Source organism: Pogona vitticeps, chromosome 2 (assembly GCF_051106095.1).
Source record: "Pogona vitticeps strain Pit_001003342236 chromosome 2, PviZW2.1, whole genome shotgun sequence".
Taxonomy (NCBI): domain Eukaryota; kingdom Metazoa; phylum Chordata; class Lepidosauria; order Squamata; family Agamidae; genus Pogona; species Pogona vitticeps.
Window position 1 is genome coordinate 6,694,296 of NC_135784.1, and position 14,417 is coordinate 6,708,712.

General features: G+C 47.8%; 1 protein-coding gene and 2 long non-coding RNA genes across 3 annotated transcripts in view; 1 reads left to right on the forward strand and 2 right to left on the reverse strand.

The window, feature by feature from the left end:
* LOC144587339 (uncharacterized) overlaps window positions 1-14,417 on the reverse strand; it is a 251,289-nt gene that overhangs the window by 178,536 nt on the left and 58,336 nt on the right. The window lies entirely within an intron of this gene.
* LOC110070919 (uncharacterized) overlaps window positions 1-14,417 on the forward strand; it is a 34,419-nt gene that overhangs the window by 11,056 nt on the left and 8,946 nt on the right. The window contains exons 6-8 of the mRNA XM_078387379.1: window positions 761-909; window positions 1,163-1,292; window positions 1,502-2,995. Coding sequence (XP_078243505.1) covers window positions 761-909; window positions 1,163-1,292; window positions 1,502-2,995 — 1,773 coding nt within the window. The remainder of the gene's footprint in view (window positions 1-760; window positions 910-1,162; window positions 1,293-1,501; window positions 2,996-14,417) is intronic.
* On the reverse strand, window positions 4,676-9,610 carry LOC144587338 (uncharacterized). The gene is made up of 2 exons (XR_013542498.1): window positions 8,375-9,610; window positions 4,676-5,236 (listed from the first exon to the last, which is right to left on the reverse strand). It is a non-coding gene; the product is annotated as an uncharacterized LOC144587338 (long non-coding RNA).

Sequence of the window (14,417 nt, forward strand, 5' to 3'; positions counted from 1 at the left end):
TGTAACAGAAGGCTGATATTTGAAATATATACTCAACTAATTTGTACATATACTCCACGTACATTTTAGGCATTTAGTTACTTAACTGGTTGCCAGCTAAACAAACCTTTTAAAGAAGAAAAGAGATAATTCTTGACTTTTAAGACAAAATACTAAAAGAACGAAGACTTAAATTAAATGTAACAAGGCACAATATCTTCCAAGACCGTAAATAAATTTCTTGTCAGATGTGTGAAGGACACAAATCTCTCGTAAGGAGCCTGTTGATCAGAAGCTTTATGGAGATATTCAGATTTTCCCTCGTGGAAACTGACACTTGGCAGCTTGGTGACTTCCTAGCTGTGCTTTGAGGATAATGGATGGAAGAGGTTCCTTACATTTGCACCTGAAATCCAGGATGATGGTTGTCAAGAGCTGAGGGGGTAGCTTCTTTCAGTGTGATGCATGAACTCAATCACATTACTACGGAGTTGGTAATCGGACAGTTTTGGTAGGGTCCTTCCAACGGAGTCATAGCGAGTTTGCTTTGTGCAACACTTTCACGTATGCCCAATCTTCAGTCCGAATTAATCAATTCGAATTAATCCAAAGGCAGTGACAGGACTGGCCTGGTTCCTTAGACAGCGCAGTAGAGACTGGTGAAGGAGGACTTCTGATATGGTTTATAAGAGCATGACAACAATCCAGCATAATTGTTCTGCTTATATAAAAATTTTCAAAAAAATGAAAGAACTTTACACTCATTTGATCTGTGTGGCAGGTATTGGAATGGCACTGGGAACATGCCCTCCCTCATCTCTTCTAGCTGGAGGGGCCGAAACAGCTTCTACACAACCCGATCTAGTTGGAACAAGTCGGTGGACAGTCGTTCAGTGCTTTTTCCCCTCAGAAACACTTCAGAATGTGAAGGTATTAGTCCTGTTTTTCTTTTTCCTTTGCCAAGGCTGGCCATTAAGAATGCTGACAGAGTAGACTGTCTAGATGGGCGGGGTATAAATCTAAATAATATAAATAAATAAAAAATAAATATTGTCTATGGTGGGGAGGCTTGAGTCTTAAATCTAAGCACCTGCCTCATGGATTGCTCATAATTATTTTCTTTATACTAATGAATTGCAGTAGACTTCCCTCTTGAAGCTGAAATGTTTTCCCTTTCTCTCAGAGCGTGATGATGGCTTTTGAGGATATTGCTGTCCATTTCGCAGAAGAGGAATGGGCTCTGCTGGATAAAGACCAAAAGGCTCTGCACCGAGAAGTCATGGCGGAAAATGTAGTCAGTCTGATCTCTCTAGGTGAGCTTTGTCTTTCCGCTCCCTTTGCTTCACAAAATGAATTTTACAGATGGGACCAAAAAAAAAAAAAAAAAAAGAATGCCACGTGCATGAGAGTTGTCTCCTGCATAAGTCTGCTGCATAAAATGTACATTTGCTATGGTTCATTTCCAGACTGTGATTCTTTTTTTCACCTCGGTTCCACTTTGATTTTTTTTTTCTCATTTCAGCTACTGGTACAAGAGAAAAGAGGAGTGAGGAAGAAGGTGGTATAGACATGGATGAAAAGCAGAAAGAAGTCTTAAAAGGCAGTACAGCTCTGAGTGATAGGAGAAGCCTTGGTTTCCATCAGCAACTCCATCCAGCAAAGAAAATGTTGAAATGTTTGGAATGTGGAACGAGCTTCAGTCAGTGTCTGTCTGTCGTCTCCCACATGAAAATCCACACAGAGGAGAAACCCTTTCAATGCCCGGAATGTGGGAAGGACTTCAGTGAAAACACAGACCTTGCTTTCCATTTAAGGCTTCACACAGGAGAGAAACCATTTAATTCTTTGGAAAGCAGAAGGAGCTTCAGTCAGAGTTCAGACTTTGCTACCCATATAAGAACCCATGCAGGGGAGAAACCCTATCAGTGTATGAAATGTGGAAAGAGCTTCTGTCAGAGTAGAAAGCTCGATTCCCATATGAGAATCCACACAGGAGAGAAACCGTACAAGTGCTTAGAATGTGGAAAGGGTTTCTGTCACAGTGGAAATCTTGCTTCCCATGTGAGAATCCACACAGGAGAGAAACCTTTTAAATGCTCGGAATGTGGGAAAGGCTTCCGTCAGAGTGGAAATCTTTCTTGCCACATGAGAATACACAGAGGAGAGAAACCGTATATGTGCTTGGAATGCGGAAAGAGTTTTAATCAGAACTCAAATCTAGTCTCCCATATGAGAATCCACACGGGGGACAAACCATTTGAATGCATACAATGTGGGAAGAGCTTCAGGCACAACTGTCATCTTAGTTCACATCGAAGAACGCACACGGGGGAGAAACCCTATCAATGCACGGAATGTGGAAAGAGCTTCAGTGTTAGCAGTAGCCTTCGTTCACATCGACGAACTCACACGGGGGAGAAAAGTATCCAGAAAGGGGAAAAGCCACATGAATGTCTGGAATGTGGAAAGACCTTCTGTCAGAGTGAAAAGCTTGACTTCCATATGAGGATCCATGCAGGAGAGAAACAATTTAAATGCTTGGAATGTGGAAAGGGCTTCCGTCACAGTGCAAATCTTTCTTGCCATATGAGAATACACAGAGGAGAAAAACCATTTATGTGCTTGGAATGTGGAAAGAGTTTTAATCAGAACTCAAACCTTGTTTCCCACATGAGAATACACACAGGGGACAAACCATTTAAATGTGTAGAATGTGGGCAGAGCTTCAAGCACAATAGCCACCTTAGTTCCCATCAACGAACTCACACGGGGGAGAAACCCTATCAGTGCACGGAATGTGGAAAGAAATTCAGCCACAACAGTGCCCTTCATTCACATCAAAGAACCCACACAGGGGAGAAACCGTACCAGTGCATGGAATGTGGGAAAAGCTTTGTTCAGAGTGGCCACCTTAGTTCACATGAAAGAACTCACACAGGGGAGAAACCCTATAAATGCCTGGAATGTGGGAAGAGCTTCAGTCACAAGAGTCGCCTCAGTTCACATCAAAAAACCCATGTGAGAAGAAACCGTTTTTATCAGAAAATCTGGCAAGGGCTTCCATGAGGTCACAGACCTTGCTTCTGAGAGAAGCCACACAAGGAGAAATAATTTGGATCAGGAAATCTGGGAAAGCTTCCAGTCCGGTCACCCATCTTACGACCTGTCAAAGACTATTGGAGGTGGGGTGAAACTGTCCTACATATATACATAGAAAAGTATGAAGTAGAACATACAACTGTCCTACTTCATAAATAGAAAAAATGTTAGGTAGAATAGACATTTCTATAGTCTGAGCATTTTTTCTAGAACCCAGGAGGAAATAATGCATTTTGCAGAGGTAGTAGGGAGGAAAAAACACAAACAGAAAATAATCAAAGGGAAATTCAAGCCTAGATTAGGAACACTGAATGACCAACAGGGAAGCACACCAGGAGAAAATCAAGAGAAGATGGATGAAAGGATGGCCGATTTCTTTGAAAAAGAAGCCTATGATGAGGAAGGTGCAGTTCTAGAAAGTGAAATGAAAACTGCTCTGAAAGGACTAGGAAGAAATAAATCACTGGTGCAGATGGAATACCAGTAGAATTGTTTCAAACCACAGACACTGGATGCATCAAAATACCCACAACTATGTGCCAACAAATATGGAAAACAAGCAACGCTCCACAAGTGGTGCTTTCTTGCTTTTAAATGTTTTAGTATTGATTTTATTTACCATTTTAATATAATACTTGTTTAAATCTTTTAAACTTTTTTTTAAATATTTACTGTACTTAGCTTTTAAATATTGTCCTTTTAATGTTGTGAGCCATCTTGGGTCCTTTTAAGGAGAAAGACGGGGTAAAAATATTTTAAATAAATAAGTCTGGAAATGCTCAATATGCATTCCAGTACTAAGAAAGGAGATGTTAAAGGGTGCACTAACTATATGGCCATTGCTGTAATTTCCCATGCAAGCAAAGTGATGCTCAAGGTGTTGCAACAAAGGCTCTTATTGTGTCTGGAGCGAGAAATGACTGACATTCAATTTGGATTCTGAAAAAGAGGCACTTGCAAATATATGCTGGATATTGGAGAGCCATTACTAATTAATGTCAGAAAAAGAGAATCCTATGCTTTAGAGTCTACTGCAAAGTAGATCAGGGGTTTCCAAAGTATGGCCCACAGTCCACATCTGGCCCACCTTGCCTTTTTATCCAGCCCGTGCATGCGCAGGGGTGTGTGTGTGTGTGTGTGGGGCTGTACATGTGTGTATACCCGCCCTGTCCCCCTTGTGCGGAGGGTTCTGCGACAAACGGAACCAAACGTTATCGTTGTACGGAGGGGGAAGAATGCTCTGTAGAGGGAGGTGGAGTTGTCCATGTATGTGCCAAGCTTAGAGGGAACCTTGGGTGTGCCTCAGCACTGGATTGTCCCGATGCATAATCTGTATTGTGGACGAAAAGCTATGGCGAGGAAAGACTATGGAGTGACAGAATGGTTTCCTATAGGCAAAAGAATCAGACAAGGGTGCATTTTATCCCTTTATCTGTTCAGTCCGTACACAGAACATTTTATATGAAAAGCCAGATTTGATTCAGAGGGAGGACGAGTGAGAATTGGTGAAAGGACTATCAGTATTTTCAGATATGTAAATAACACCATCCTATTGACAGAAAGCAGCAGTGACCCATGGGAGGCCCACTTCCCATTGTTTTTCTTTTTGTCCCTTCTCCCTTATTTAATGGATAGACTTCTTCCCACTTCTATCTTTTGGACAGGGCCTTTGTTTCATTTTATTTATTTATTTATTTGCCGTGTTGCTTTCTCTTCTTCCCTGAACATCTTTTGGGAAGTAAGCATGGAGTCTTTCTTGGAAAACCTCAACTTTATCGTTTATCTTTTGATTTTAGAACAGATATCCATGTTAGTCTGTGCAAGCATTAAAGGTGGAAACAAAATAGAAGTATAGAATAAAAGAACACATAAAAAACATTAAAATGTGGTGGTACCTTAAAGACTTACTGTGAGCTTTCACGGACAAGTTGATTTTGCCAGACATGTAAATTTACACATGATGCAATGCATAAATATTTGCCATGTTATATTTCTTTTTCTTACGTCTTCTTCGTTTTGTATAATACCTTTATTTTGTTTTTACTTATATCTTTTTATTGAAACTATAGTTGATAATTGTGAGTAAATTCTTCTTTCTTCTAAAGATATGAGCCCTGTCTCTGCAGGATCAGTATCTGTGGTTTCCATTATCCATGGTCTGAAAATATTAAAAATATTAAAAGAATAAAATCAGGAAAAAATTTTCACATGTATTACCAGTACTAGCCACTAGACTGTGCTATGAATGTATGTTTTTGAAGAATATATAGCAGTGATGGGGAACCTATGGCATGCGTGGCACTGCTGGCACACAGAGCCCCTTCTGCGGGCATGCGAGCCATATGTCGCCAGATTGCTCCTTCCCTCCCCCTACAGCCAAGCCTGAGGAGGCGGCTGCAGTTGCAGTGCTCGCACTTCGACAGGCGGTGGGTCAGAATCCGGAGCAGCTGGTTCTGGCAGCGGATCCAGAGTGGAATCTTGAATCACCTCTGTGCCCTGGATTCCCTCTTCTGCTGCCACTTCCAGTCCCACCACCTCTACTTCCAGTGCTGCTACCGATGCTGACACTGCACACTGCCTGCTGTTTCCATGCACTGCCACTTTGGGCGCTCAGGCCCAAAAAGGTTCACTGTCACTGATATATAGTATGGTCTCTGGTACCTTCCTGTGTCCAGTTATGGCATTGCACATGGAAATAATTTTTCTGCATTTTTACCCCTTTAACCACACACACCCCCATGGATTTGGGCGTCGCACTGTACTTCTAGAGTAAACCTTGTATTATGAAATGGGGCAGTCTCTGTGTCGGGGGAAACTGGAATTAAATCCAGCCATGGATTTATTGATTGGTTGTTTTGATTTGTACCCCGCCCATCTGGTCTATAAGACCACTCTAGGCAGATCCCCATGCCAGCTGGGGAATTCTGGAAGTTAAAGTCTAAAACTTTTTCTAGGCTTAGGTAAATTGTAATCAGTGTACAGTGGTGACTCGCATAGCGAGCGCCCCGTTTAACGACGAATCCGCATAGCGATCGCATTGCAATTTTTTGAATGGCTAAATATTGCATTGCGATGTTTTGAAAACAGCTGATCAGTGGTTCCAAAATAGCCGCCCACAGCTTTTTCGCGCCCTTTCCTCGCTTACCGGGCAGCAAAAATGGCGGCCAGATGGAGGATTTCTGCATAGCGGTGAGTTTTTCCCCATCGTTCATTCGTTTAGTTGTGCCCGACTCTTCGTGACCCCATGGACCAGAGCACGCCAGGCCCTCCTATCTTCCACTGCCTCCCAGAGTTGGGTCAGATTCATGTTGGTTGCTTCGATGACACTGTCCAGCCATCTCATCCTCGGTCGTCCCCTTCTCCTCTTGCCATCACACCTTCCTAACATCAAGGTTTTTTCCAAGGACTCTTTTCTTCTCATGAGATGACCAAAGTACTGGAGCCTCAGCTTCAGGATCTGTCCTTCCAGTGAGCACTCAGGGTTGATTTCCTTTAGAATTGATAGGTTTGTTCTCCTTGCAGTCTAGGGGACTCTCAAGAGCCTCCTCCAGCACCACAATTCAAAGGCATCAATTCTTCGGCGGTCAGCTTTCTTTATGGTCCAGCTATCACTTCCATACATCACTACAGGAAAAACTTCCCCTTCTATTTGCCAGGACGTGATGGGGCCAGTGGCCATGATCTTAGTTTTTTTTATGTTGAGTTTCAAACCGTTTTTTGCACTCTCCTCTTTCACCCTCATTACAAGGTTGTTTAGTTCCTCCTCACTTTCTGCCATCAGAGTGGTATCATCTATATATTGGAGGTTGTTGATGTTTCTTCCGGCAATCTTAATTCCAGCTTGGGATTCCTCCAGTCCAGCCTTCCGCATGATGTATTCTGCATATAAATTAAATAAGCCTGGGGGACAGTATACAGCCTTGCTGTACTCCTTTCCCAATTTTGAACCACTCAGTTGTTCCATATCCAGTTCTAACTGTTGCTTCCTGTCCCACATATAGGTTTCTCAAGAGATGGATAAGGTGGTCAGGCACGCCCATTTCTTTCAGGACTTGCCATAGTTTGCTGTGGTCCACACAGTCAAAGGCTTTTGCATAATCAATGAAGCAGAAGTAGATGTTTTTCTGGAACTCGCTGGTTTTCTCCATGATCCAGCGCATGTTACCAATTTGGTCTCGAGTTCCTCTGCCTCTTGGTAAACCCGCTTGTACTTCTGGGAGTTCTCGGTCCACATATTGCTGAAGTCTACCTTGTAGGATTTTGAGCATAACCTTGCTAGCGTGTGAAATGAGTGCAATTGTACGGTAGTTTTTCCCCATAGGAACGCATTAAACAGGGTTTTATACGTTCCTATGGGGTTTTTTGTTCCATATAGCGACGATTCCAGATAGCGATGATTTTCCTGGAACGGATTATCATCGCTATGTGCGGCACCACTGTAGTTGTGTCCAGGAATCACATGGGGAATACCTGCCCCTTCTTGCTGCCATTAGTCTCATCCTCTAATGAGCATTTTGTACCTTTGTGGGGAAAGGATTCTCAGGCAAGGCACATCACCCAGAAGGTGACCAAAGGTGCCAGTTGCACAGAAAATTCATCATAACTTCCACTGATTTCATTGGCTGCAAGATGAAAGTACCATGCCCTCTTTCTAACTCAGTGTTCAAGCCCAGGCATTCAAGAAGGTGGTTACATTGCTGGCCCTTTTTTGCAGCCTCCACAAGTGAACCATTACAATTCTTGCCATAAAGCACAACTTAATCAGACAAGGCTTTCATGTTATGCATGGCATCCACTTCCGGTTCTGGGGGGGGATGCAGTGCCAGAAGCACCCCCCTCCTCATTTCCAGCTTTCCCTTCTCCCCCTCCCTTCCCTTTCTTTCTCCCTCTCTCAACCTCTCCAGTCCTCATCATCATCCTCATCATCCTTGTTCCCATTGTTTCCATCCTGAGAAGCAGGGGGGCTGCCCATGGGCACACACACACACACACACACACACACAAACACACAGAATCCTCTGCCCCACCCCTCGTGGACCAAGGGGGGGAAAGAATGACCAGGAGGAGCTATGGGGGGACCTCTGCTGCTTTCCCACCCTCCAGGACAGGAGCAACGCCCGACAAGGCCCCCTCAGCCCCCCTCCCAGCTTCTTCTCTGAAGGGAGAGAGCCCAGGGCGGGGGTGGTGGTGTCAGGGGCAAGGGGCACCTCGCTCTGTGGGAGACCCCTCTGGACACTGCATCCTGTGGCAAGGAGTTCCACAGACTAACATGCTAAATCAAGAAATATTTTCTTACGCCTTGGTCTTCCCTTTTGCTACTCTTTCTCCTCCGGCGCCTCCATTGACATGAAGCTTTCTGCTCCAGACTTCCAAGGATGATGGACGTAGACTTCGGCTACAGCCTGAAGTGAAGCTCTTCTCCCTGTTCCGGTTCTCTCAAGGTTTCTTCCCCACAGGGCCATCCATTTGACACGCGTTGCATGCGCACACACCGTGTCACACGCAGGCACAAAGACAAACTTTGCACAAACATTTGCAGATCCCCACAACTGAAGCATCTCTTCCCTCCATCATCCCTTTGACCTTTTTGATTTGATCTCCCTGTCTATTATTTAGCTTTTATACCACCCACCGAGACGGATCTACTCTGTGCACGTTTTACAGTCCAAAAAAAGGCAATAAAATTAAAATAATCTATAAAAAGACTGAAACAAGCCAAAAACCAGAAGAGGAAAAACTAAGCAGTGGCAGGAGGGATTTCATGCCCTTTTCCTTTATGTGGTTTCCTGAAATGTAGCTGGGGAAGTCCACTGATCTGCCCTCCTCTCCTGGGTCTCTCCCCGGTTCTGCCTTCAGCTTTATTCTCAGCTGTGCTGTTATGAAATGGATATTTCACCTGTTATTTTCACTGTTTCCGTACGTCTGATGAAGTGGACATGTCCACAAAGGCTCACATTAAAATATAATTGTTAGCCGATAAGGTGCCATACATTTGTGTCTTGTTTTGCTTGGCTGTTGTGGGTTTTTCGGGCTCTTTGGCCGTGTTCTGAAGGTTGTTCTTCCTAACGTTTTTCGCCAGTCCTCTGAAGAGGCCGGCCATGTAAAATGTAGATTTTCACAATGTATACTGTATTGTGGTCGTCGTCGTTTAGTTGTGTCCGACTCTTCGTGACCCCATGTATACTGTGGTAACGTCCCTCTAAAACCGCAGAGGGAAGGCGGTTAAATCTCGCTCCTGAAAAGGCCTGCCGGTATTTTTTGGATGATTAGGTTTTCCAGGTATAGCTTGCTCTTTGGTGGAATTTGACATTTAGACCAAAGTTCACGGGTGAAGAGATTTTTGTAAGCACCTTTTCTCTGTCAGGCTTTGGGACAAGCTGATCCATCTGGATTCCGTTTCTCTTTTTTCTGAGAAATGACGTCTCTGCCCCCTCCCCAGCTTTTGTGACGTCCTGGTCTCCCTCCGCGACTGCCCCACCACCACCCTTGCCCGCGGCGCGGAGGGAGGGGCCCCGGGGACTTCTTTTCTCTCTCCAGAGCACCCCCTCCCCCCGCCTTCCTTCCCGCCCTCTCTCTAACCGCTGGCCTTCGGGGGAGGGGGAGGGGGAGAGGAGAAAAGGGCGGGAAGGAAGAGAAAGCCCCAAAGGGCGCAGGCGCGTCAGGGACCAACCGTCCTCTGGTGGGGGGGACAGCAGGGGGGGCGGGGCCTGGAAGGGGTTTCTGCCACTATTTCTCCTCAGGAGGGGAACTGAGGCCAGCAGGGGTGTAGAGACTCTCCCTTCCCTTCAGCCCCCCCCCCCGTTTGAAGTCTCCTCTGAGGGGATTTGCCCGACGTTTCCCTTCAAGAGCGAAAGGAGGCGCTCTTTTGCAAAGGGAGGGATTTTTCTGCCCTCACTGTCAACGTTTGGTTTTCTATCTATACAGTGGTGCCTCGCTTAGCGAGTGCACCGTACAACGACGAATCCGTATAGCGATCCCCTTTTTCGGGATCGCTATACGGAGCACCCAATCGCCGCACCTCGCTTTGCGACGATTGGGCGTCCCGCGGCCATTTTGGAGCCGCCGATCAGCTGATCGGCGGCTCCAAAATGGGCGCGGGAGGACCCGAAATGGCCCCGCGCTGTGTTTTCGCGCCCTCGGCAAGCGAGGGGAGGGCGCGAAAATGCGGCGCGGGGCCATTTCGGGTCCGTTTTGAAGCCGCAAAACAGCTGTTTTGCGGCTTCAAAACGGCCGCAGGCGACCCGAAATGGCCCCGCGCCGCGTTTTCGCACCCTCCCCTCGCTTGCCAAGGGCGCGAAAACGCCGCGCGGGGCCATTTTGGGTCGCCCGCGGCAGTTTTGAAGCCGCAAAACAGCTGTTTTTCGGCTTCAAAACGGCCGCGGGCAACCCGAAATGGCCCCACGCTGCGTTTTCGCGCCCTCCCCTCGCTTGCCAAGGGCGCGAAAACGCGGCGCGGGGCCATTTCGGGTCCGTTTTGAAGCCGCAAAACAGCTGTTTTGCGGCTTCAAAACGACCCGAAATGGCCCCCCCGCGGCGTTTTCGCGCCCTCGGCAAGCGAGGGGAGGGTGCGAAAATGGCTGCCCGGCCAGGAAACTTCTCTAAGTGGGAAGTTTAGGGCCGATTTGGAACGCATTAAATGAAGTTTAATGCGTTCCAATGGCTTTTTACTTCCCGCTTAGCGAAGATTTCGTATAGCGAAGGTTAATCCGGAACGGATTAACCTCGCTATACGGGGCACCACTGTATTTGCTGAAAGGAAGGCGTCGAACTGACTCCGTCGCAAATATATATAAGAGAGTGGGGGGGATATTCTGCCCAGAGAGAAGCCGGTAAGCATGTGATGCGGGTGGAAAAAAGGGGGGAAAATAGAAGAAGTCTGGGGGAGGGGAAGACTTTTTGGCCTTCCTAGCCGGCACAGCAGGAGGCACACCCTTTTGTGTGTTTGTGGGTGTCCCTTACACAGACTGACCCGGCCACCCACCCCTTCTGCAAGCAGGAAGAATCCTTTCCATCTTTCGACTTGCCCAGAGAGACGGATCTACCTACCTTCCATCCATTCATCCCAGCCGGTGCTCCTGCCTCTCCCCTTCCTCGCCCCCTTCCACCATCACACCAAGCTCTCTTTCCTGTTCCCTCACAGACAGCTCAGAACCCGTGAGCTGATCACTCAAGTTTTGAATATATTTTTGCCCCAATGTGCATTACTTTACACATTTTTCTTAGATAGAAACGCCTTTGCCATTTTGCCATGATTCCCAGTTTGGAGAGATTCTTCTGGAGCTCTTCACAATCCTTTCTGGTCTTCATAACCCCCCCAAAAAGTTTTGTGTCACCTGCAAACATGGCCACCTCATTGCTTCTCCATATCTCCAGGTAACTGAGGAACAGGTTCAAAAAAGCACGGGTCCCAGGACAGATCCCCGGGGCCACGCTGCTCCTCACCTTCCTCCATGGTGAGAATCTGCCCCATTGACACCTCCCTGTTCCCTGGCTCTCCACCAGTTCTCGACCCATAAGAGGACTTGCCCTCTTATCCCCTGGACTGTGGAGTCCTCTCAGCAGCCGCCTTGGGTGAGGGTGTTTGCGAACCAGCCTCCCTCTAGGGATCGCTGCTCGGTCGGCCAGAGAGCATCCAGGTGTCAAGGTACCCCTTTCCAGCTGGGCTGAGTCCTGGTAACCCCAGCTAGGGTGTAACACAGATCCTTTCCAACAAGTCTGGCCTGAAAGGTTCACTCCTTGTTATACTTAACAAGTACAGGCACCTGGGCTTTGTAGTCCGTTAAGACTCTCTAAAGGGACGTGGTGGCGCTGCGGGCTAAACTGCAGAAGCCTGTGCTGCAGGGTCAGAAGACCAAGCAGTCCTATGATCGAATCCCCGCGACGGAGTGAGCGCCCGTCGCTTGTCCCAGCTGCCACCAACCTAGCGGTTCAAAAGCATGGAAATGCAAGTAGATCAATAGGGACCACCTCGGTGGGAAGGTAACAGCGTTCCATGTCTAAGTCGCACGACAGGACAAAAATTGTCAAGGGGAACCTTTACCTTAAGACTCTCTAAAGCTCTGAAAGATAGGACTCTGTTATTAGCAATCTCCTGGCCTTGCTGCTGCTCCCCCCCCCCTTTGGAAGCAGGCTCAGCAGACTTGCCGTTCAAAATACCATTCCTTAAGGATTTTTTAAGAATAATTTTTCATTGATAAAGGAAAAAACCACACTGTTCCCCTACCAGATTCCCCTGTGACTGAGCTATTACTACTTTAAATTTTATATCAAGGGTCTATTGCAATTTTGTCGTTCCTTAGATTCCTTAGCAGTGTCAGAAACAATCTGGGAGATAGAATTCAAAATAATGGAAAAACAATTTGAGGTGTTTCACGTTGTGGGTTTGGATGATCGTTCCATGTATCATGCTGTGGTAGAATACAGAGAGTAGCGCTAAGCAATAAGTCAGCTGCTAAGAAATGCATGAAATGAAGAAACAGATTTTTAACAAGTGAGATGTGAATTTTGTGCCAATGTTTTATCTTTTATGCCCCTTGTACTTCAGGAGGAAGGTCCGACGCATCCCAAGTGGAACAACAAACACCATCAGCCCCATCTGAGGTTGGATCCAAGGGGAGGCTCAAGGAGGTCTTGGAGCGTTGACGGGACAGGCCATTCCCCACAAGCAGTGGGTCCTCCCCCACACTGGAGGTGGGCGCTGGAGGGGCAGATGGGGAAGAGATTTGCATGGGGGGTGTGAGATGGCCACTCTCAGGGTGGGGGGCTGCTTCTCAGGGCATTCCCGAGGGCGCCTGGTTGTGGTTTGCACTGCTCGACCTGCTTGCAAGGCCATTTTTTTCCTCTTGAGTCTCCTCCGGAGGGAAGGGGAGGGGGATTCAAATGGGAGAGAGGATCTCTGGGGTCCGGATCCCACCCTCAGGTGCAGGGAGACCCACCGCCCCTGCAAGGCCCTATTAGGAGGGCTTTATCCAGTGCGTGTGTGCCTGTATGTGTGTAGAGGGGGCGGGGTAAGGAGACCCGGTCTTCCCCTGAATCCTTGGAGTTGCCCTGGTGGATGGAATCAAAGGAAGGCTTCCATCTCTCCCCCCCACCTCCTCCTCCCTCTAATGATGTGGGACACCCCCTCCCTCCCTCCCTTAAAGGGCCAAAGTCCCAGGTGGGGCTGGAAAGGAAAAGGGGGGAGGGGGAGGAGCCCCATTCCCAGTGACTTGGGGGGGCAGGCAGGAGAAGTGGGGCTGGCAAGGGAGAGGGGACCACCCTGCGCCTTCCCTGTGAGGGGGGGGACATCTGTTGGACCTCTTGCTCTTTTGCACAAACACACACACACACACACAGTGTCTGTGTCTCTGTGTGTCTCTCTGTATGTGGTGTGAGTGCGTGTATTGTGTTTGTCTTTTCCTGAAATATGCCTATGCTATGCTATTTCCTGGATGATCTGGCAGAGAGGAGGGCTAACCGGATCCCTCTCAAGACCAGATCCTGAGCTGAAGATCATCTGCAAGAGGGGGGGGGGCGGCTTCCCTGTTGCATTGCTTGTGTGAACACAGACCCCCTTTTCCCGAAAGGCAGGCAGGAGAGTATCAGAACAGAGAAGGGGGTGGACTTTCCTCCCTGGGATCTTTCTGGAGCGGAGGCTGAAAGGGAGATCCATCTCCCCAGGAATGGTCTTTTCTTGGAAGTCGTCCTCCCCCCACAGCCAAAATGGTTCTGGTCTTTGGTTCCTGAAAACTCAATTCAGGGCCATCAGCTCTGCAAAAGACCTGCCCCCTCACTCCTCCTTCCAAGGGATTCGCCCTCATGCCTCCCATTCGTGGCTCTCCATGGGGTGGAGTGAAAAAGAGCCTTTGGAAAGAGGCCAGAAGAGGCTCTGGTCCTTCCACATGGAGGGCAGGAGGAAAGAAGGACCGGAAAAGGCCACTCAGCCCCTCTGGATCTGGGGTGTCTCTCCTGGCATGTCTTTTGCAGAGTGAATGGCTCTGAAGGGTCCGTTCCAGATCAAGTGTTTGCAAAATGCTTTGCTTTCCAGCAGGGGCAGCCCAGACACCAAGACCCCACCCCACCCTTGGTGGGCGCCTTTCCCAGCCCCTGCGAGGTTGGCAGTGAGCTCAAAGGAAAGAGCGAAGCCTAAGCAAGGTTGTGGGTTGGAAGTCAGCTGGTGAGAAAAGTCTTGAGACCTGAACTCTGCCCGCCTTGGGTCGGCAACCCCACGACAGATGGGGCCCTTGGCCCACGGAGGGAGCGCAGAGGCCGAGGGGCACCTTTGGAGACGCCCCCTGAGTTAGGATCCTTGAGGTGACAAAAATAACGAATACCACCTTGCATGCTGATGCTTCCATCAC